Source organism: Pseudonaja textilis, chromosome 3 (assembly GCF_049901715.1).
Source record: "Pseudonaja textilis isolate UNSWEBS1 chromosome 3, rPseTex1.2, whole genome shotgun sequence".
Classification (NCBI taxonomy): Eukaryota; Metazoa; Chordata; class Lepidosauria; order Squamata; family Elapidae; genus Pseudonaja; species Pseudonaja textilis.
In genome coordinates, this window is record NC_141992.1 from 70356081 (window position 1) to 70379116 (window position 23036).

At 36.8% G+C, this 23036-nt stretch overlaps 1 protein-coding gene across 3 annotated transcripts in view; it reads right to left on the bottom strand.

Moving 5' to 3' along the window:
* The window catches only part of LOC113435962 (vitellogenin-1-like), a 46826-nt gene that overhangs the window by 6331 nt on the left and 17459 nt on the right, over nucleotides 1-23036 (bottom strand). The window contains exons 14-27 of one of the 3 annotated variants that reach the window (XM_087930076.1): nucleotides 20518-20642; nucleotides 19089-19178; nucleotides 17518-17637; nucleotides 17095-17281; nucleotides 16678-16771; nucleotides 16367-16552; nucleotides 10861-10987; nucleotides 9484-9697; nucleotides 8036-8139; nucleotides 6566-6877; nucleotides 6067-6123; nucleotides 4499-4561; nucleotides 2262-2462; nucleotides 725-867 (exon numbers count right to left, since the gene is read on the bottom strand). In XM_087930076.1, coding sequence (XP_087786202.1) covers nucleotides 725-867; nucleotides 2262-2462; nucleotides 4499-4561; nucleotides 6067-6123; nucleotides 6566-6877; nucleotides 8036-8139; nucleotides 9484-9697; nucleotides 10861-10987; nucleotides 16367-16552; nucleotides 16678-16771; nucleotides 17095-17281; nucleotides 17518-17637; nucleotides 19089-19178; nucleotides 20518-20642 — 2023 coding nt within the window. Of the gene's footprint in view, nucleotides 1-724; nucleotides 868-2261; nucleotides 2463-4498; nucleotides 4562-6066; nucleotides 6124-6565; nucleotides 6878-8014; nucleotides 8140-9483; nucleotides 9698-10860; nucleotides 10988-16366; nucleotides 16553-16677; nucleotides 16772-17094; nucleotides 17282-17517; nucleotides 17638-19088; nucleotides 19179-20517; nucleotides 20643-23036 lie in introns of all 3 variants that reach the window. The other 2 variants (XM_026700081.2, XM_087930077.1) reach the window with 2 other exon arrangements.

Genomic DNA, 23036 nt, shown 5'->3' on the forward strand with positions numbered 1-23036 from the left:
GAGAAAGGCAACAATCTTCCCACCCTTGGGACCTCCCTCCCCCCAATAATTCAGCAGTGTTCTCTCCCTCCCAAAATTAAGGGTGGGGTTAGGAAGCCTTAATTCCCTTTCCATCACCCCAAATGGCCAGAAATTGCTGCTTGGGTGTATTTGTGTGTATGTGTGTATGTCTGTGTGCATGTGTGTGTATTATGGGGATAAAGGATAGAGATTGTGTAGGCATTTTTTGCCCACCTCTAACCATGAAATCCTTCCCACATTTCAATCACATTTCTTCCCATAAAGGCACTCGTCAGCTTACAACAGTTCATTGTTTGAAGTTTCAAAAGCCCTGGAAAAAGTGACTTAGAATCAGTTTTCACAGTTATGATTGTTGTAGCATCTCCATGGTCACATGATCAAAATTCAGATATTTAGAACTGACTCATATTTATGATGGTTGCTGTGTCCCAGGGTCATAGGATCACCTTTTTGTGACCTTCTGACAAGCAAAATCAATGGTGAAGCCAGGTTCACTAAACAACGATGTTACTAACTTAGCAGCTGTGGCAAGACAGGTTGTAAAATGGGGCAAAATTCACTGAACAGTAGAAATTTGGGGCTCTGTTGTGTTTGTAAGGCGAGGACATCCTGTATTTCCTGCTAGGAAATTTGGCTCACATCTATTGAAAGAAACACTTTAAAAACCTCCAATTGGAAGAATGAGAAGTTATAGAGATCTTACTTGAAAGAATATCTGGATCGGAGGGAAGGAAGCCCGGTCCATTTCATTTTCAGTTGGATAGCTTTATAAATTGCAACTTTGCCCATGGACACCTTGAGTTCTACTTTGTAATCCTTGCATTCATTTCCCCAGCCCAAAGAATACTAAAAGAGGAAGTAAACACACAAATGTGATAGGAATTAAAAGAAAAACGGCATGTAGGGATGATTATGGGGTTGCATCCCTTCATTAATGGACTTGGTGTCATGATTTTGGGTCACCTAAAGCTGTTATCCATGCCAAACTGTTCCAAAGGATTTGGACAAATATTTTCTGCTCCATCATAATTCAAGCCCTCTGAGTGCTACCAAAATGGATAGGGGTATGGTGAATGATTAAATCAAAAGAATATTGGCAGTTTTCGCACTTTGATTCTAAAATTTCCTCCTGCTAAAGATTTGATTACAATTCCCCCCCTGGCTCCCCCCCTTTTTGTTACTCTAGAACCGTGATGGTGAACCGAGGGCATACGTGCCAGAGTTGGCATGCAGAGCCTTCTCTGTGGGCACATGCACCATTACCAGTTGCTCTTCTGGTTTCTGGCCAACTGGTTTTCATGGTCATCAGAGCACCAAAAATGAACCAAAAAATGGCCTGAAACTGGCCCCCCCAAACGGCCTGAAAACAGCCTGAAAAATGACCTGAAAATGCCCCCCAAAACCTGAAAACAGCCCCCCAAATGCCCCCCAAACAGGCATGCATGTACCAGCCAGCTGGTCTTCAGGTTTCTGGCACTCTGACATGCACACATGCACATGCATGCATGCATGTTCTGGTTTGGGCACTTGGTCCCAAAAAGGTTCACCATCACTGCTCTAGAATATTAATCAGGGACTGGAGTCCTTTCAAGAGCCCGTGAGAATCCTATTTGAAAATACTATTGATTTAAAAATGACTTTGATTTAATATAAAAATCTGCATTAACTTTAGGCTACAAATGTAGCCCAAAGTTTTGGAATACATTGGTTTCTGTAATGGAACCTAATCATTTAGGTTAAAAAAAGGCAAAAGAGAAATAGTAAAATAATCACTAGAAAGACTTATGATTAATAATGGAGATTCTCAGTGATCCAGGTCATGGTTGTTCCAAAGGTGCTTTTTCAAGAGGCAACTGGACTTTCTGGGTTTATCTTTGAAGATGTTAATTTCTCACGTGAGAAGTGAAACGTCTTCAAAGAAAAACCAGAAAGTCCAGTTGCTTCTTGAAAAAGCACCTTTGGGATTAATAGTGGAACAATTCAAATTCTTCAGTATTCTAATAGGCACCCATTTACCAATGAACATTGAAAATTGGAGCTCATTCTCCTAGATGTACAGTTTGACTGACCAGCTAAGATATTATGCAAAACTCTGAAATTCCCAGGCTGCTGTAAAGGCCTGAGGTTGAGGAAGACATAGATCACAGAGGTGAGAGGGTTTCTATAAAATATGTTGTTGTATAAGACAATGCAATTTAGTTACAAAGCAACTTTCACATTGGAAATAAAAAAAAAAATACCTGGGATTTGAAAGGTATCATAAGGCCATCAAAGCATGTTCTCCATTTAGTTTGGTTGAGTTCACCTGCAACTACTTTGAAATGGGTTTTGTAGTGGTCACACTTTTCATACAAGGAAAACCTGTAGCCCTGTTCTTTGCTGTCGCTCCTAACTGCTTCAAGCACAGCAGTGAGATATGGCAGGAGATCAGGAGTTTTTGCCTAAGGAGACAAACAAAAAGATGTGATGTTAATCCATGTTTCGATTAGGTAAGTTTCCAAAATTATTTCTTTGGTGAATTGTGTAAACAGCAGAAGAGGAAGAGGGATTTCGAGCCTTCTTTAGTTTTTATTAAAAAGGGCTTCTATAACAGTTCATGTGATATTCCAACCAGGAGATGATACTGGAGTAGGAGCTTGGATAAATGGTTACTAATAGTAGCAAAAGAAGGGACCTTGGTTCTTCATCTACCTATATAATTTCACTCATTGGTATCTTAATTCAATTATGTTTTTTAAAGAACTCTGCACATTTACAGTTTCCCCTGGCTAATTTTCGATTTATATCTTTACACTGTAACCTAACACAGAAAGTTTTGGAATACATTGGCTTCCGTAATAGAACCAAATCATCTAGTCAAAACATTTTAAAAAAGCAAACAGAAAGCAAAAGAGAAATATTTTAAACTGAGCTAAAAATTAAATAGCTATTATTTGTATATACACAAGCAAAACTTTCAAGCTATGTTTGTTCTTACAATTGGATGGATCTGGACATGCCTGGTTATGTAGGTATGTATGTATGTACATATGCACGTGTGTGTGTGTTTGTGTATGTTTCTCTGTATTATATATTTTTTTTCAGGGATGATTTTACACACACACATACACACACACACACACACACACACACACACACCTGTGACCCATTGCTGAGGGGAAGGGGGGACCAAATAATCTGTGGATTGTGAGGGAGGAATTTAACAACAGCCGCCCAATCTCACCAGCAGGTATCTGAGTCACTCCCTCATTTGTCCCTCACTGGGCACTGCCATTAAGAGCTTTAAAATTTCAGCCTTGGTTCCAAAGCAGTCAATGGCTATTTGTTGATCAGGCCTTGCTGCCTGCTGATTGGATGAAGGAGCCAGAGGAGAAGGGAAAGAGGATGGAGATGTGTCCTTCCCATCTTTTCTTGCACCATGCAATCTGCATGTTTTTGGGACATATACCTGGAAGGTGGGGTGGTGCTGAAGAGGCCACAATTCCCCCAAATTTTATTCTCATGGCATGCATCCCAGCATGGTGTAAGTTAGTTTATTTGAGTTATCTTGGTTCTATAGTTGTTGCCCTATACTTTCCACTTTTGTCTAATTGGAAATTACAAAGGAAACAGGGATTAGAGTTTTAGTAGTTTATATGTGCCTATCTATTCTCTTTCTCTCTCTCTGCGTGTGTCTGTCTCTTTCTCTCTCTCCTATCTCTCAATCATCTATCTATCATCTATTTGTTTATCATCTATCTCTCAATCTATCATTTCTTTGTCTATCATCTTTCTCTCACTCATCTATCTATCCCAGGCTAGAAACCAGGAGAGTGTGAGTTCTAGCCCTATTTTAGTCACAAAAGATGACTGGGTGACTTTGGGCAGTTATTTTCTCTTAGACCACAAAATTAGGTGTGGATGACAATCCAGTTGGCAAATTCCTTTGGTAGCCAGTAGATCAACATTCAGTCTATCTGAAAAGTGGACCCCACACCTAGAGAAAGTGTTGAAGTGTTAAAGTACTTTCCTAAACCAAAATTGGTTTTGTGCAGCCCTCTACCAGAAGAAAGCCTGAAGCAAGATGTAGGTTGGCTATTTGAGCCAATATTTTAAAAAACATTGGATGAACAAGAGGCTGAAATACTGATTCAATTCAGTTCAATCCATTTCATTAAAAAAAAAATCAGAAACTTGTAAAAAGGAACCAACAATCATAATTGTTGCTATGTTGCCTTTCCTTCCAAAGTAATAGCCAGTTTATTAGGGAGTTTCATGCCAGAGAGAACATCTTAACTTTGGTCAGCCAGTCTTAATTAACCTCTCTAACCTAATGAGTTATCAGCATAATGGCCTAATAATCCTTATTCAACTGGTACCTTATTCCTTATCCTTTTTCTGAAAATACACATACCATTTGATAAATGGATTCAAACAACGATTCTTTTTAGAAGCATACCAACTTATTTACTTTCCTATTAATTCTTTAAAAACATACCTCTTTCCTCCAGCTGGACTCATTTCTGCTCCTTTTATCAGAATAAGACAATGGACTGCTTGACTGCACCATGTAATACAATATTTAAACAGAATTAGAGGTACTGAGTGACAGAGGACAAAGGTATAAGAATGAAAGGGAGTGATGAAGGTCTATCAAAACACAAGAGTAAATATTTTTCTGTTTCAATGTCCTAAACAGTAATTGTTGAAAACCGTTTTCAATTATGTTAGAAGGTTGTAATATCTATGCAAACAGCAGCAGTCTACATTTGTATGTTTTGGGGGAGGGGATAGCAACAAAAAGTTAAAGCAGTCATATCTACATGCAATAGCAGATATTGTGTTGATGTAACAATTAGTTTGTCTTTTCCAAAGTACCATCTAAAATAGTATAGGCTTAATCTTAGGGATTGAATTCCGAGATTCCAGTCTTGTACTTTTTGGAAGTTCCCTCAAGAAGCTAAAAGAAAGAACTGTACTTTCAAAAGCTAGGGATATTTTAAGATACAATTCTGAAAGTCCTATGAAGCTATACTAGACTGATTTTATTTACCTCAGAGGAGCATGCATGGTGGCGTGGTGGCACAGTTGTTAGAATGCAGTATTGCAGGTCTAACTCACTGCTCACTAGAGGAATTCAATTTTAAGTGGCTGAAGATTGACTCAGCCTTCCATCCTTCCCAGGTTGGTAAAATGAGGACCCAGATTGTTGGGGGCAATATGCTGACTCTGTAAAACTGCTTAGAGAAGTCTGTAAATACTCTGAAGCAGTATATAAGTGCCATTGCTATTGCTATGCACAGTTTGAGGTATTACTATTCTGTGGACTGATTGTATCAGCCAGGATACTCGGTACTGCTTGTCTCACACAAATCAGGTGAGAAACCTACAGAGACTCTAAAGTGGAAGACTTGGTGTAATATATGAAGTAGGATAAAACAGTTGTATTTTTGGAGTAGAGATTAAAATCTATAAACAAATGCATATATTCACTACAGGCCAACTTACACAAGGAAGCCTGGCTGGTGTATTCATTGGCTGAAACTACAATGAGATGGCGCCTGACCACTCAATCACCATTTCAGTTAGATTTGGTGGTGGGTTTTTTTTTTTATGGATTGGATTGAAGGGAGGTCATAACTTATTCCAGCATTTAGAAACAGGTCTCTCTTTGCTTCCAAGCAGCACTTCTCTGGAAGCTCCTCTGCAGCCGCTTCAGAGCACTGCCCAGCCTTGCAGTTTGATTGACTGGCTTATTTATTTATTTAGACAACTTATATGCTTGCTTAAATATAAAAGCAGTTATATGAAATACCTTGCTAGTAAGTCATAAGAAACAGTCTCTGCTGGTTAATTTATGAGTGTGAACTGGGAAATATTGTCTTCATTCTCTAGCTGACAGATCAGCTTGAGTTAAATCATTTTCATATCAACTTTCGCATTCCACCATCATGTCTTATTTGGATTTCTTTTCTCCAAAGGAGTGTGGAAGTATCAAGCATTGGAATCTATCCACGTTAATATAAAGAAAGGTCAGTTGAAAATCATAATAATATTGAAACTCACTTGTTCAAACTGTCTTTCCCTGAAGTGAAGCTTTGCCAGGTCTTGGCCTTGCAGTTCCTGCAAAATGTCAAAGAAGAAAAAGCAAAGCAAAGGTTGCCCAAATGCACATGGCTGCATGCATGCATTTACGTTGGAAGCACTGAAGTCCTTCTGGGTTGAAAGGATTAGTGGGTGACATCACTATTGCCCAGGGACACCAGTTGGGGGCTCCTTTCATGCACCCATTGAAGTGGTTTATCTACATGTCATTACTCGCTTTCAAACTGCTAGGTCATCAGGAACTGGAGAGAATGACAGCAGCTCCGCCTGTCTCACAGCAGCTCATGGGTCTTGAACACGGGCTTGTTGATTATCAATCCAGCATCCTAACCATGTAAGCCACTATGCCCTTAGATGCACCTAACTAATAAAAGAGATAAGCCACATCCCAGCCAACAGAGATTTTGAGCTAACGCACCCTGCAGGAAAAGATTCCTCCTAAGTTAGAATTGATGGGTACCTTCTTATCATCCTCGGCAGCTAGCCTCTTGGTGTGCTTCTTTTTATCCTCATCTTTTTCACCAGTTAGATAACCCTTGCCCTCTTGTTGTCTTCCATAAATACGTGTATCATTTTGGATGCTGTCACTGCTATCACTGCTGCTGCTGCTGCTGCTGCTGCTGCTAGTATCATCAAGTTCTCGCTTTTCATTCAAAGGATGATACTGTTGGTGCTGGCTGGTAGGAACTTGTTTTAGACCTATAATTCTCTTCATACCACTCTCACTGCTTGATGAACTTCCAGTGCTCTCATCAGTGTCACCTGAATAGATCTAGCACAGGATATACCCAGAGAGAAGAATATCCGTCATCTCATGTAATCTGAAGTCTTAGGCAAATTGACACGTGGAATTAATGTTGCAAGAGCAATACCATAAATGTTAAAAAAGCACAGATTTTTCTGCACAGTTGGAATGCATATTAAAGAAGTGAGGGCGCACATTCAGGTCCCATAGTTAACTTTCCTAAAGAGCAAGATTCTTCTGAAGACACTGATGTGTTGAGTAGAAGATAATATAATTGCATTTGGCTTAATGTTAAATGGTCATGCTAAGATCTCCAATCATATATTTCTGACTTGAGTAGTTAATACTCAAGTTAATACTAATCTGCCAGTGAGACTGTGGCAGATTTCCTCATATATGTACATTCACTTCTTCCAGGTTTGAACTTGTCTGTGCAAATGGACCTCTTGCAGAAGGTTGCTCTCGTGGAAACTTATAGGTAACATTCCATGAACTGTAAGCATTGCTCTTTCATTTAATGGCACTCAACCATATTCATAGTCCTAACTATGCTGTTCACATTAGTTTGCAACTTGTCTACACTATAATTTATTGGACTAAATGCATAGTTCACAATGGGAGTGAATTTTGGAGCTGGCAATATGAAATTTGGGAGTATATTAATTTAGGGCTTAATTATTATTGTTAATCATTAATCATTTGAACCTAATAGCCTCTCTCTTCCTAGGGGATAAAATCTGTCTTTGTGGAATAAGGCCATGATTTTTCTGCATCCTCACATATATGTGTTAAAACAAATCTGTCTCAGGACCATGTACATTTTGTTTACTACTCTGCAGAGCAAAGCATTTGATGGATTTCTTTCTGAAGAAATTAGAGGAAAGAATACAGTTAACCAATGCAGTTACTTGTACAGTAAAGCCCTAACAATCCATACAGTATTATCAAGTCAGAATAACTTGATATCTATAAAGAAAAAACATCATCCCAACAGTATATAACTAGTTATTTATGTAGTTTTCTACTTTACTTCAAGATATTGGTGTAACACATAATGTTTAAAACAACACCAGCAGAACATCAAACGTTTGTGTATAGGCCATGTATGATGTTGGGAGGAGAACTTGGATGATTGCTATTTACCCTCCCCAAAAAAGTAAATACCGTTGTCAGTTTATTAATCACTAGATCCTCTTCTTCATTTTTAAACAAATGCACCATCTGATTGGCAACACAAGCATCTCCTCGAATGGTGAATCGTAGCTTCTCAATTGGAACATTTGGATCAGCTGAAATTATTTGAATTATTATTAGTGGAACTATTAATATAATCATTGTATGTATGTATGTATGTATGTGAGTGTGTATACACGCACACACATACACACACTCACTCATTTTTTATATATATATATATATATACATACATACATACATACATACATACATACATGGAACTTTGGTTACCTGAATAACCAAAGATCCACATACAAATACCCGCGAAAACCTCAGAAAACACACACACACACACACACACACACACACACACATGTCTGTCTATCTATCTATCTATCTATCTATCTATCTATCTATCTATCTATCTATCTATCTATCTATCTATCTATATGGTATTCAGCTTTGTTCGGGTATTTTCCCATGTCATTGTAGTTGTGCTTTTAAAGTTTTAAAGCACAACTACAATGACGTGGGAAAATACCCGAACAAAGCTGAATACCATACATGTAAATACCCGCGTCAGCTCTGTTCGGTTATTTTCCACGTCATTATAGTTGTGCTTTACAACTTTAAAAGCATACACTCTCTCTCACACACACACACAGACACAAATATACACACATATATATGACACACACACATACTGTGCTGTAGTGACATAGTAACACATAGAACTATTTGAAGTTTGATATTAATTTGAATTTAGCAATAGCAGATAGAGGCACTACCTGACTGGCTATTCTTAAAGTAGTGATAGAATTGGGGCTGCTTAATGAAACCACCAAGGATTCTAGGACTTTAGGCAAGAGTGTGGAGTCAAAATTGCATAGTGAAGGATGTATTGGCTAACCACTACCATATTGTTGTCAAGAATAATGGATATGCCATTATCAGAGTCAAAGTTGATTTGAGGGTGCCTTTATCTTTGTCTAAAGATCCTACTAAGAACTAATGTAGTTCTAAGATATTATCGGTTTACTCGACCAATTACTATTGTTCTCTCCTAATTTTATCTGTTTGTGAAAAATAACACACATATAATACATTATGCTGCATTATTAAATGTTTAAAAGAGTTCTGGGTTGAGGATCGGCAATAGAGAACAGTAGATAATTTAAATTAGCAAGTGCTAAAAGAATTATTGATAGGTTAACCAGTAGAATTTCACCATCTTTTTGAAATACACTGCTGAATTTATGTCATTCCTATATCATTTACTTAACCTAATTACTATGAGTGTCATGTATTCTACACTGCCCTATGTGTCACAGTGAGATTTTCATAGATTAGAACACAACACTTAAAAGCTCCATTTATATTGCTTTTTTTCCTGTAGCTTTTAAGTTTTTGGCGTGAGCTACAAATCTAAACAAAATATATATATAAATATGACTCACATTCCTTGAGGGAGAATTTGAGAACATGTTCTCCAACGACGTTGTGTATAGATTTTTGTGCAATACGTGCAGTACTCATATTTGCCCAGTGAAAGCAAGCCTTACAACCAAATGTACAGGTTTCAAAGCACTTTGTTTTGTGAACTGATTCCATATACTTTTTCAATGGTTCATTGAGATTTTCAGCTGATTTTTTTTCTGATGGAAGTATGTCCTGATTGGATAATGAACATATTCAGACACATTTTCTCCCAGTTTATTTATTTCCCTGAAGGTGGCCATGTTACTTTTTTAAAGCAAAACCAGCATAATTATCACATGACATGATATTACAATTGGTTAGTCTTTAAGGTACTGTTAGATTCTTTCATATTTCACTGCTTTTGGTAAAGATGAATAATTCAACCATGCCACAATATTTTAACTTGATCAAATAAATTTCTGGATGTTCATATAGAAGAAATGCAGCTATTATATCAACAATATAAACAATATCTAATTTTCTGTTCTTGTAGCTGGTAATGGTAATGGTCAATTCACTGCAATCAATACTGATTAATTATCATTAATTTCTTAACTCTGAATCAAATTTTGTAGGCTTTAATCACAATTAACCTTAACTGGATCAGAATGTATTCAATTTATTTGTCATTAGGTACTAGATACCTGAATTCTTGACATAAGAGAATAAAAAAACTGGGTGTTCTTAGAAGTCTCTAGGTTAATATTATATTATGCATAATACAGGTTTAGTCCTTAACTTACAACAGGTTATTTAGTGACCATTCAAGTTGCAACAGCACTGAAAAAACTGACTTGTCCATTTTTCAACTTACAACCTTTGAAGCATCCCCATGATCATGTATTCAGAATTCAGATGTCCATCTGAACTGGTTCATATTTATGACCATTGCTGTGTCCCAAGGTCACATGATCACCTTTTGCAACATTTTGACAGGCAAAATCAATGGGGAAGCCAGACTCACAACAACTGTGGTAAGAAAAGTGGTTGAAACTCACTTAACAAATGTTTCACTTAACAACTGGAATTTGGGGGTTAATTGTAGTTGTAGGCAGTAGTGGGATTCAGCCAGTTTGCACCAGTTCACAAGAACTGGGTGTTAACTTTCTGACCAGTTTGGTGAAGTTGTTTTTGGAAGAAATCATTAGGACAGAGAACTGGTTGTTAAATTATTTGAATCCCATCACTGGTTGTAGGTTGAGGACTACCTGTATAATGCAATGCCTGCTTTAATTATTGCTAGTATCTTGGTGGGAGAGGGGTACAGGGCACAATAAAAATAAATTATTTCATGCCATTTCTATTGCGTATAAGATCAGCAAACAAATAAACAACATTGGGAAATCTAGGGTTACCTTCCGTTCATCCCCTTTTATTGATGACTTTTCAAAGGACTCAATTGTTCTAGACTGATTTGCAGGGAAGAAAACAGGAGCAGCAGGTGCCTCTTCTATATTGCTTGTGATAGCAGATGTCTTCAATCTGCAAGAGAAACATAAGGAATGTTGCTTTAGAAACACAAGCATATGAAAATGAATAGAGATACAGCTTATAAGACTGAACTGATGACCCTTATAAGACCCTTATAAGACCCTTCCTTCCATTTTGCTTCCCCAACTTTTAACATGACCAGGTTAAGATGGTGTTGCTTGAAGTTGTTTTTAAATTTAGGAATAGAAATGGTTTCGTGTAACAAGCTTCTAAGAGATTCAATCGTAGCACTGGGATTTGCTTTTGTAATTATAAATCAGAGACTGTACAATCCAGGCAGAAAGAAAAAGTATGATGAGATGAAATTATTTTTGCTTGGTTAAAAAAAGTAGGCATTAACTCATCACAGAATTCCCCACGATAATTCTCTGAGAATTTCCATTATTGCGAATTAGCTAATCTGGTTGCTTGGTCTACAGGATCCCATACTGTAGATCAAGTTCTTTATTCTGCTGTAGTGAATGACTCATTGTTAATTATTTAAATAGCCTTAAATAATTAATTCTGATGTTGCCTGTATTATATTACAACTCTCAGAACTTTTAGCCAGAAATGCTCAATTCTTCAGCCATTACTGTATATGGTTTATACTCTTCATATGCAGATATAGTTGATTTCAAAAATATAGGGCAAAAACTCATATTATTTTCTGCCCCACCCGGCCCAAAAATAACTATAGATTTGAATATATACTGTTAAAGATTTGCAAGATCGATTTCAGTCCCACAAAGAAGAAATAAACTCTATAAGAAGTTTCTAACTACTTTTATTAATATTATCTATAATAAGAGAATCTTGTAAACCTGACTGTGATTTCCTCCTCCTCCAAGTATCCCCTCCATATGTATGTGAATTAGGGAGATATTTGTCTGATTCATGTACATATGGCGGTAGGTGGGACACTGCTTGCCTGAGTCAGTAGTCATTCCTTCATCTTGTTTTGAATTTATGCTATGTTTTTCCTCCCTCACTGCTTTGGTAATGAATGTAGCCTATCTCTGTCATCTTCCTTACTTAGTACATACATGGACATATTCTCTTTGTCTCTCTCTCTCTCTCTCTCTCTCTCTCTCCACTTATGGTGTATCTTGAAAGCTGCTGATGCCATTGCCTTGGGCTTGTTTTAGGAACAGAGACTGATGTTACCTGTCTGGCTGTGAACCGAGAGGCAATCCTTGTTCCCATGTTGAATGTGAAGCATTTCACATTCAGGGAAGAAAACTCCAAACACCTCATCCTTTCTACCTGAAAAGTGGATTTCCATTCCTTTCATCTCTTTTTTTCCCCTGTGTCATGCTGCTGAATTAATAAGGAGTGCCACTATTGCAATAAATAAATAACAGAGAACAAATAAGCTTTATTATTCCCACCTCCAAGTTCTCTCTTATTCATAATGGATATGATAACCACACCCTGCAGTAAGCTAGAATGTTTAGGAACTTTAGAAAAAAACCCTTAACTAAGATACACGTGAGAACAAGTTGAAGGGATCAAAGAAGCTACAAATCAACTTGCATTATATGATGGCTCATCCAGGCAAAATAGATTAAAAGGAAGTGGCTTTCACATTGTTCACATTCAATAATTTAAACTTCCAAATCACAGGCTGTATATCTCCAGGCACAAATAATTGGCATTCTCACCTTCCTACTCCTACTGCTTTTTTTCCTTAGTCCTTTCTAATTTTTTTTAAGCCAATAGCCTAGCTTTATCACTTAAAAAAACTTAATGATCAATTCTTCCTCACTGAGAATGGGAAGCCAGCAAATCGAGTTGCATCACAGGGGACGCTTCTCACTGTAAGTAAGAAGGAGATGCCTGAGAGCCAGGTATTATTGTTTCTTTGTGCTTTAGCAGAAAGAAAAAAGTTACAAAGAAGGCCTAAAGGTAGAGTATGAAAATGGATCTGTGATCTGTGATCCCGAGGGAGATATAAAAGGGGAACAATTATACAATTCCTGACTACAAGAGGTGCTTCTTTAAAAAAAATAGCAGCATTTTGGATAGATACAATGCTGTGATTTGCTTATTTTGTATTTATTCAAATGACCTGGTGGACTTCCAAACATTTAAATAATCAGTTCAAACTAGCATGGATGTTATGGCTGCACTGGATTACTTTTGCTTGATGTGCAAATGACAGTCTGTACCTCAAAGAAGAGGTAGGATGAATAAATCTAAAAGAATAGTCCCTGAATTTTGATGAGCCTTTAATGCACTCCATATTTTTGACTATGACTTGAAACCTACACCTGGCAACGTTATGGACTTTACAGTCCCTTTGGGGGTTACCAGAAAGCTTTCAGGGCCAATTCCTAGTGTTGGTTGTTAGTTTTAAACCTCTCTCTTTATATATGAGCTGTGGTGTCACAGTGGTTAAAGTGCAGTATTGCAGGCTAACTTTGCTATTGCCAGGAGTTCGATCCTGACCAACTCAAGGGTGATTCAGCCTTTCATCCTTCCAAGGATGGTAAAACCGAGGACCCAGATTGTTGGGAGCAATATGTTGACTCTGTTTACTGCTTAGCGAGTGCTGTAAAGCACTATGAAGCACTATATAAGTCTAAGTGCTATTGCTATAGTGCTCAGATATATAAAGGACTGCTTAATCCAAATAAAATCAGTCTGCTTTGTGAGAATGCCTAGAAAGAGCTTGCTCAAAGTTGTACCCTGGCCTGAAGTGAGAAAAGAAATTATGCTGCCAGAAATTTAGTTGGCTTCCTCTTTAGTGGCATTCAAGATGACCTTGAACGTTTGCCTTAGAAAGGATTTTGGTGCTAGTTGTATTTAGGAGTCACCATGTATTATTGTAGCTGTATTTTAATTGGTATTCAAACTGGAATTCCAAACAAAGTATGTTAGTTGCTTAAATTACATTTCTTGCGATACCTGACATTATGCTTCAAATGCCTAGGAGATGATTGGTTGTAAGAATCTTTCATGTATTTCATGAATAAGAATATATATAAATATTAAGTTTCTAATGGCTGGGATCCAGCTGAGATCTCCCATTTCTCCCAATGACATCAAAGACACAGTTTAGTCAAAACTAACTGAAAGGATAACTGATTTGATTTGGTTTCCATTCGGTGAATATTCACTATGAGTGAATAAGAGATACTTTTCTAAAATTAAAAGAAATTTAAACTCCATGACCAGGTCTTGGAGGTAGTCAGAGGCAGAGATGAGGGGGAGATAGGTGAGTAAGGAGAGCTGGAAGAAGCCCCTAACCTTACTGAGTGCTCAAGCTAGGAGGACCAAAACTGATATGACTGGAGTATACAGTCACAAAATAACATGAAATTCTCAGTCAATGACTGTAATTCAGAGTGCCAATATTGCTGTTGTAAGTCATTCTGGTCATGTGACATTTTATTTTATGATTGCAACAATATACAATGGTAATCTTGGTCCCAATTACGGTCATAAGTCAAGGACTACTAGCATGTTATCGTACCATCACACCATATATCATCCTACGATACCATTTAGTCTCATTTGCTTCTTACAGAAATGAAGGAAGGTATGTGTTTTTCAGAAGTAGCCTTTCATGATGATCCATTTAGGAAGAATGGATTGGATTGAAAACAACTCTAGTCCTTCTTTCTGCTACAATATATGAATAGTCCTTCTTTCTGCTACAACTCTAGTCCTTCTTTCTGCTACAATATATTCTGAAGAAGCAGGAAACATTCCAGAGCATCATCAGTCTTATAACATGTAGGGAAAGAAAGAGAATACAGTGGAACTTGTCTCTCAGTCTTTCCTCTAATGGGAATTGCTGGCTTTGCAGGGGCTGGTTTGGGGAGTGGGGCGGGGGGGGGCACCAGGGAGAGAAGAAGAGGCAGCAGAGCTTGGCTACGCTTAGAAGGGAGATTGGGTGGGCTCCTGAAAGGAGACACGGGAGCGGTCCTCATAGGAATCTGGCAGGGAAGCAGGGTGAGTGTGAAAGAGTCACTGCCATGACACAGGGGGGCAGGAGGGAGCTGGAACAAAGAAGGGCAGGAGAGAAGCTAAACTGTCCTTTCTATTGCTCTGGTGAGGGCCGAATATTTGCAGGGGCTGGTTGGAAAGATCTACTTTTAGTATGAACCTTCAGTCGTGGTGGGGGAGCTGAACGGCGAAGGCACTCTGCACATGATCCGAGGCAATCCTGCCACAGCTCACGGGTGGCGTTGCTAACAGTTGGGGGGAGTCTGATAACTTCAGCGACACCTCCTTTTCTCTCTCTCTCTCTCTCTCTCTCTCTCTCTCTCTCTCTAAGAGCCTGAAAGAGTGCCCATTATTAACCAATTAACCAACGCTAGCCTCGGAATCCCTTATTTCGGCATAATTCGGGATGAGAGAGGAGCCGTAAAACCAGGGACTTGGTGATGAGGTGCAGGTTCTTTTTTTTTTTGATTGAGTTCAATCACGAGACATTTCTTGAACCCCCAACCAATGAGAACACACCCCACCCAATCAGAACACAGCCAAGCCCCCACCCAATCAAGTCACACCCCCACTAGCAGTTAAAAGAAAGAAGCAAGCTCACATTACTCCAAGAAGCACAAAGCCGAAGACATAAGCCTGAAGATGATGAATGAGACTTCATCGAGATGTTGCCTAGATACTTCCAATTTTACGCGGGAGAAAACCCGAATAACCAAATATATATTGCTCCGGTATTTTCCCACGCCATTGTAGTTGTGCTTTCAAAGTTGTAGCAACGTTTCGGCAGAATCTCATCTGCCATCATCAGGCTTCTGTATTGTGTTCATCTGTGAGTCAGACTTTTACAGTGGTTCAGATTTAAATTTGGGGCTAGCCTATTGCTGTGCCAGAATGGTTTTTTCTTCATCCTGATTCATTGGGAGTCTAGGTCTGTGTTTATTGGTCTTGGAGTTTGCTGTGTTCTGCTTGATTGGTGTTTCTAATATCTTCTGTCTGTTTTGTGGATCTTTTTGTATCTTGATCCACAAAACAGCCATATATATATATATATATATCATATATATCATATATTTTGCATATATACTGCTTTCAACACCCTGATCTTTTTCTTTATAAACAAACATTCTTAACTCTAGAGGATTTAAGTGATCCCGGAAAGCATATTTAATCATATTTGTGATCAATAACATAAACAAGACTAAGATGTAAACTGATACCATTTTAATGGCCTTGCAAACAATATTTTAAAAACTAAAATAAAAGCACTGCTTAAGGTGTATTTTTCAACAGCCTAAAAACTGCACTTATTTTGGATAAATCTACCTTATTAAAACTGATTTAATCTTTCACTACAGCTACATCTAAATCTGCACATAAAAACTAGAAAAGGCAACAAAAAGTTTATTCATTTTTATATGTAAAATAACAAGAACCTACCTTAGAGAAATTATGTCTGTTTCTTCCTTGCATGGTGGAAGTTCAAATTTGAAGGTGTTTTCTTTAATATTTATAGCAGCATCCATATTTATGGGGACGTTTGCCGTCACTGTGGCCTTGCTTTCTAGAATGTCATAAATTTCAGGTGTAATAATTCCTATGTTTAAGATCATGTCCTTCTTCATCCTGCAACAGAAAAGAAAACAACAGATTTTTCCAACACATTGTTAACAGTGAGGAATAAATGATACCAGGAATTTTGCATGGTGTTCTTTTTAATGATGACTTTAGGTAACATTGATTGTACTTACCAAAGGCTCAGTCTAGTTTTCAGTTTCATATCACTGTTAATTATGTCAGGCCATGTGATTTGGGATGGTAGTTCTGGGGTTACTGTTAACTGAACTGTTTAAATGAAAGAAAATAAATCAATACATGCATTAATTTTTTTTAATATAAAAAAAACTAAGAAGTAGTAGAAAGGAATGGATTTCCTTTCATATCCCTGCTCATAATCTAGCAAAACCAACTGGCTGCATCAAGTGATTGAGATCTGAATTTTTCTTCGGTTTTCTGCAGGTTTTTTCTTTTCTTTATTTCTTATCTTTCTTCTATGTTTTCTCTGCAATGTTATTGCTCAAAATCTTTAAAAAAAATGGTAAAGTATGTATATGTACATGTACATGTTTGTATGTGCATTTAATAATGAATAAAACATATTGCCTTACCATCTCCAGCAATTTTTGTGTGAGCAATATGGACCAAACCTATTTGCCAAGGTAACCCAGTACATGTTGGCACAACACGCTGGATTTCTGCAGACATGAAATATTTCTCCCACTGAATAGTTGGAAGATTTTTAAGGACATCTATAGCATATTTTACCCAAGGAAGAGGGACATTTTTTTGATATGCCTGCAAAAGTAGATTTGATTCATGTAAGACAAATCTGATAACCAGATACAAGTGTTATGAGAATAATTGCTTCCCAAAAGAAAAGCTTGCCAATAAGTAGTACATCATAAGTCAATAATATTTAGATATAATTAAAATAGGAATGATAGATAATGTTTAAAATAGGAATGTTCAAGACCTTAAAAAGTAGATAATAATTTAATAGTAAATGTGAAAACAGTATGTAAAACAGGTACCTGTAACATTTGTTGAATACTATCCCACTTTATATGCGCAGTTCCAATTTCCTGTCCAAGTATTTTGACATATACTTCTAAATCAGACAATTTATCTGTTGTGATTTTCTGGTCAGAAGGCTATATGATAAGAAGTAGAAATTATAATGTTTATTATTCACTTGACTCTGTATCCTGATTCTGCATTTATGTATACAGAGCATCATACAATTGTCTTTAAAAAAATGAAATCCAGTTGAAATTAAATAAAAATAAGTATTACAATAACCATAGATATTTATGAAAGGACCTCTATGGAAAAGCAAGCTGAAAAAACTTCCCCTGCAAACATCAGTGCTGGCTTTCTTGCCTCCTATTTGAGCCCTCTCCTCAGTGTCAACACTATAGAATTGCTTATAAAAGGTGCAACCTTGAAAGAGGTGGGACGACAAATAGAAGACACATGTGTATTTTGGTAGCTCTGCCGTGGTGGAATTAACAAGAAATAGAAAATAGCAAATAAACTGAGTTTTTTTGACAGAGGTAAAAGCATCCATAAATGTATGTATGTATGTATGTATGTATGTATGTATGTACGTACGAGCACTGCTAAGTGAAGTCCAACATTAGGAAGATGCCAATACTTTACCTGCTGTTCATTAATAAGGGAAAAAAAACAAGTTGGGTGGGTGGGAATATAAAGACAGATCAGGGTCTGCAAAAGTTAAAACACTTTTGTATACAGTAATAGTAGAGTAGAGTTGAGATGAATAGTAGATTAAAGAGCTAGTTTGATCTAGTGGTTAAGGAACCAGGCTGGAAAGCAGGAGACCATGAGTTCTAGTCCCACCTTAGCCAGGAAAGCCGATTTGGTGTTCGTCTCTTTCATGCAGCCCAACTTGCCTCTTAAAGTTGTTGTTGTGGGGACAATAGTAAGAGGAAGGTGTGTGGAACATGTCCGCTGCCTTGCATTGTTTGTAAAAATAATAAGGGTGGGATACAATTAAATAAAGTGTAGCAATAGTAGTGATGTTATACTTGCAGTAGGGATAGTATAATATAGCATGGAAGTGTAAGTAATATAACAGAATGCAGTATGATAGAAGTAATATATAGTATAGAAAGCATTGTATTGCATAAGTAGAAGAAAAATAGAGTATAGTATAATGCAGAAGATATAGAAACTGTTTGTACATATATGTTTGTATCTTTCAGTTTTGTACCTTGGCTATTTTTCAAAACAAAGCAATTCCCCAATCCTTATCAGGAGATATAAGAATCCAATTGTCTACAGTCTAGTCTTTTGATGAATTTTTGAGTTTGGGTCAATTAAACAGGGTATATAGTTTAAAAAGAACCCACGGCACTCCCTTACTAAAGAACTGCAGAAGGCAAATCTTACAAGATTTTTTTTAAAAAAAGAGGTGACAAAAACTGGTTTTGGAAGTACTGACTAGTGTTGAAAATTCAATTGATGGAAAAACAGTAGATTCCCCCTACACAGTTTAAATAGATTAACATGGTATTATCCTCTGGGGAAATAAAAAGCCATTGGGCAACATTCATAGCATAATTAACTGCTGCTCATTTACCTCTTTCTGATGTTGCTGTGAATCATGACGTTTGCTAATTTGGTGCAGGATCTCTTTGATTTCCTTTATTCTTTGCATTTGAACTCCCACCTAAATTGGAAAGAAAAATACAACCGGGACAATAAATCTACAAAAAATTGAACAGTATATAGTTTTAAATAAAATATTAATATTAAAAATATTAAATAAAAATATTGTTCATTTGCACTTCTGAAAGTGTCTGGTTTGGCACAGCAACCAAACAAGACGGACACAGACTCCAATGGACAGTTAGGGCTGCGGAAAAAATAATTGCAACCAGCCTGCCTTCTATTGAGGGCCTATGTAATGCACAAGCCCGAAAAAGGGCTGTGAAAATATCTACAACCCCTGACATCCTGGACATAAATTGTTTCAACTTCTTCCCTCAAGATGAGTGCACCAAAACAACCAGACCCAAAAACAATTCCACCCCCCACATGCTATCACTCTATTAAACAACTAATTCCCACAACACTGTGCCCTGAGATGTCAAACCATCTACTAGGGCTCTATTCTTATTCTCACATGTCCTATTACCTATTTCCTTAGATTCTTATGACTGTAACTTTGTTGCATCTCATGATTTATGTTGATTGATTTTATTTTGTATCCTATTATGATTTATGTTGATTGCTTTGGTATTCTATGACTGTTGCTGATTGTTGTATCTATGATTTATGATTATTGTATTTTATGACTATGATTATCACTTGTTGTTTGTATGGAGACAAATTCCTTGTGTGTGTCCAATCACACTTGGCCAATAAAGAATTCTATTCTATTCTATTCTATTCTATTCTATTCTATTCTATTCTATTCTATTCTATTCTATTCTATTCCATTCCACTCCACTCCACTCCACTCCACTCCACTCCACTCCATTCTATAAATTGATCCATAACCTGCAGTATATTTAAAGACTCTACAATGTTTCTGCATTTATGAAAATCCCACAAAGTGAGCCATTTTTAATTAAGAATGGCTTAACAGAAAATATAATAAAGAAAAGCTGTCATGTATAGGTTTTGAAGTCCATACATCTCCCTGCCTATTTTTTAAAACATCAAATAATGCACAGATGAAATTCATGCTAAAGGGATTTTTTTTAAAAAAAGAATAAATACATGAAAGATTCATTGGTAATATAGAGGTCACGTAATATTGACTTCAGATGAGTACAATAATGAGTATCAGTTTCAAAATAAGGTACAGCTAAATAAAAATAACTGTATTTTTAGTATGAATTTCAGTATCAGAAATGAAGATTAAGAAGTATGGCTTACACTTTTATGCTTGTTGTCAGTATTCCCAATGCATTAGAAAGAAGTGTGGATAGGAAACAAAAAAAAGCAAGAACTTTAACTTATAATTCTGTTCAACAGATAATTATTGTTCTATATTTAAATACCTCCAAAGGATAAAATATGCTGCCCATGAAGATTGCCTTGAAATTGGCCATTATAAATGTTGGTTGCGTATTCTCATCTTCATGAAGAAACATTGAATTCATTCCCAGACGAGCCTTATAAATTTCTGACAAGATAGATAATCCAGTAAGTCCAATTATGCGAAAACAGAAAACAAATACATAACTTTGGTTTTTAATTGCTCAGTGCAACTTATAAAATAGCCACAAAGTCTACAGCATGTATAAAACAGCCTGTTATAACAATGTTGAACAACTGGAACTTCTACACATATTCCAAATTACTCTGCCCGGGTTAGCCACCATTGGCAATATTATTGTTCAAAAAGGTTTGGGACAAATCAGAACAAATTCAGAATAGGACTCCCAAGATGGTGAAAGGCTTAGGCCAAGCATTATGAGAAATAGTTAGAGGATCTGAGTATGGTTAGAAAAAGCAGAGGAGATATTATACCAGTTGTCAAATAACAGAATAACAGAATTAAAAGGGACCTTGGAGGTCTTCTAGTCCAACCCCCTGCTCAAGCAGGAAACCCATACCATTTCAAACAAATGTCCAATCTTTTCATAAAACCGTCCAGTGTTGGATCACCCACAACTTCTGGATGCCAGTCGTTCCACTGATTAAATGTTCTAACTGTAAGGAAATTTTTCCGTAGTTCTTGGTTGCTTCTCTCCTTGATTAATTTCCACTCATTGATTCTAATTCTGCCTTCAGTGAATAGGTTGACCCCCTTTTCTTTGTGGCAGCCACTTAGATATTGGAACATTGCTATCATATCACCACAAAGTCCTTTCCCCCCCATTAAACTGCAACCTAACTCCTGCAACTGTTCTTTGTATGTTTTAGCCTCCAGTCCCCTAATCATCTTTGTTGCTCTTCTCTGCACATATTTGAAGCATTGTCACCTGAAAGAGGAAATGAAGTTATTTTTTCTTTTTCCAGCGGTGAGAAAACAAAGGATTATTAAAACCACAAGGAAATGGGATTAGGTTAGATGTCAGGAAGAATTAGCATTCTGTAACATTCTGTAAATCAGTAAAACAGGCTGCCCAGAGGGCTTCAGATGGAGGCTGGATGGTAATCTGTCAAGTATGCTTTAGTTGATGTTGTCCTGAATGGAGTATTGGACTAGATTACCTATAAGGTCTCCTCTGACTGTATGATTTTATGATTTGGGTTTGGCATTCTCCACTAATGAAGGAGGTTATATTCAAATCTATAGTTATTCTGGATGAAAGATGTTATAAGAGAATGATAATGAGACATTTTCTCTATTTCTAGAATGGCGTAGGTTTCCTGATGTCTACATTCCAAAATGCCTTGGGATTATTAATTTTTGCAAGACTTGGAAGAGTTGTTACCAACTGACGTGTAATATGGTATAATATTCTCTGAATCCATACATTTATATGTACTAGTGGGAAAAAAAATCTATCCATTATTCTTATATTATACATATATATGCTGTTGATCATATTTATATTGCCTACTAAGCATAGTTTTGTGAACATTAATAGAAGGGATGAGAAAACCATGATAGATTTACCATTTTTGCTAATGCTTTTAAAACCATAATACAAATGTTCTGGTAAAGATAAATGGCATTGCTGAGCCAAATGATTCTTAAGAATTTATGTTTCTAGTAATAAAGAATGTGCAGTCAAAGACATTGGTGTTAATAATTTAATCACCATTATCAAGCAAAAGCTCATGATTATGAAATGGGTTTATGTGTGTGTCTGTGTGTCACAAAAAATCCAGTATTCCCAATTTCTAGGTCTTCATTTTTCTGTTTCCTTTCACAGTCTTTGGTCAGATAATATTAGGAAGGTCTCACTTTTTTAAGAAGAAAGATAACAGTAATATCTACATAACCCCTTCCTATATTAAAAAAATAAAAAATCTTTTGGAGGGTTGTATGAAAAAAAAAAATCATTAGGAACTGCAGGTAGAAAGAGGGGACCAATCACATTTTTTTCTCTTGTAGCAGCTCTGCTGGATTCCATAAAAGAAAAGAATCCTTCTACCAATAGAACAGCCAACCTGGATCCAAACCATACTTTGTTAAAGGAATGATAATAGAACTGATAAAGTTACATCTAAAACACAATGTTATTTCATGAATATGAGCATTCTTTAGAGGGCACAAAATTCATCTGGTAAGTAAGTGCTTTTAGCATTCCTGAAAATATAGCTGGGAGACAGCAGGTCTGAATAATATATATAACTTTGGTCTCAGCTTTGTGTGCGCTATTACTCATGAAATGAATGCAATGTAATGTCACTCCAGAAAATCTGTAATGTTGCTTGAAATGGTGCTAATTGAACTACTTGAATTGTATTAAATAATTCCACTTCTTGAAAAAAACAAAAGGCAGAGAGAAGGTTTTGTTAAGCTGCATGGGCGAAGTTTTCAGGTATGCTTTGAACTCTTTCTTTTTCTGGGTGTAGGTAAAGTTCTGTGATTTTCCCAGCAACTTAGTGCTATGAAAATTCT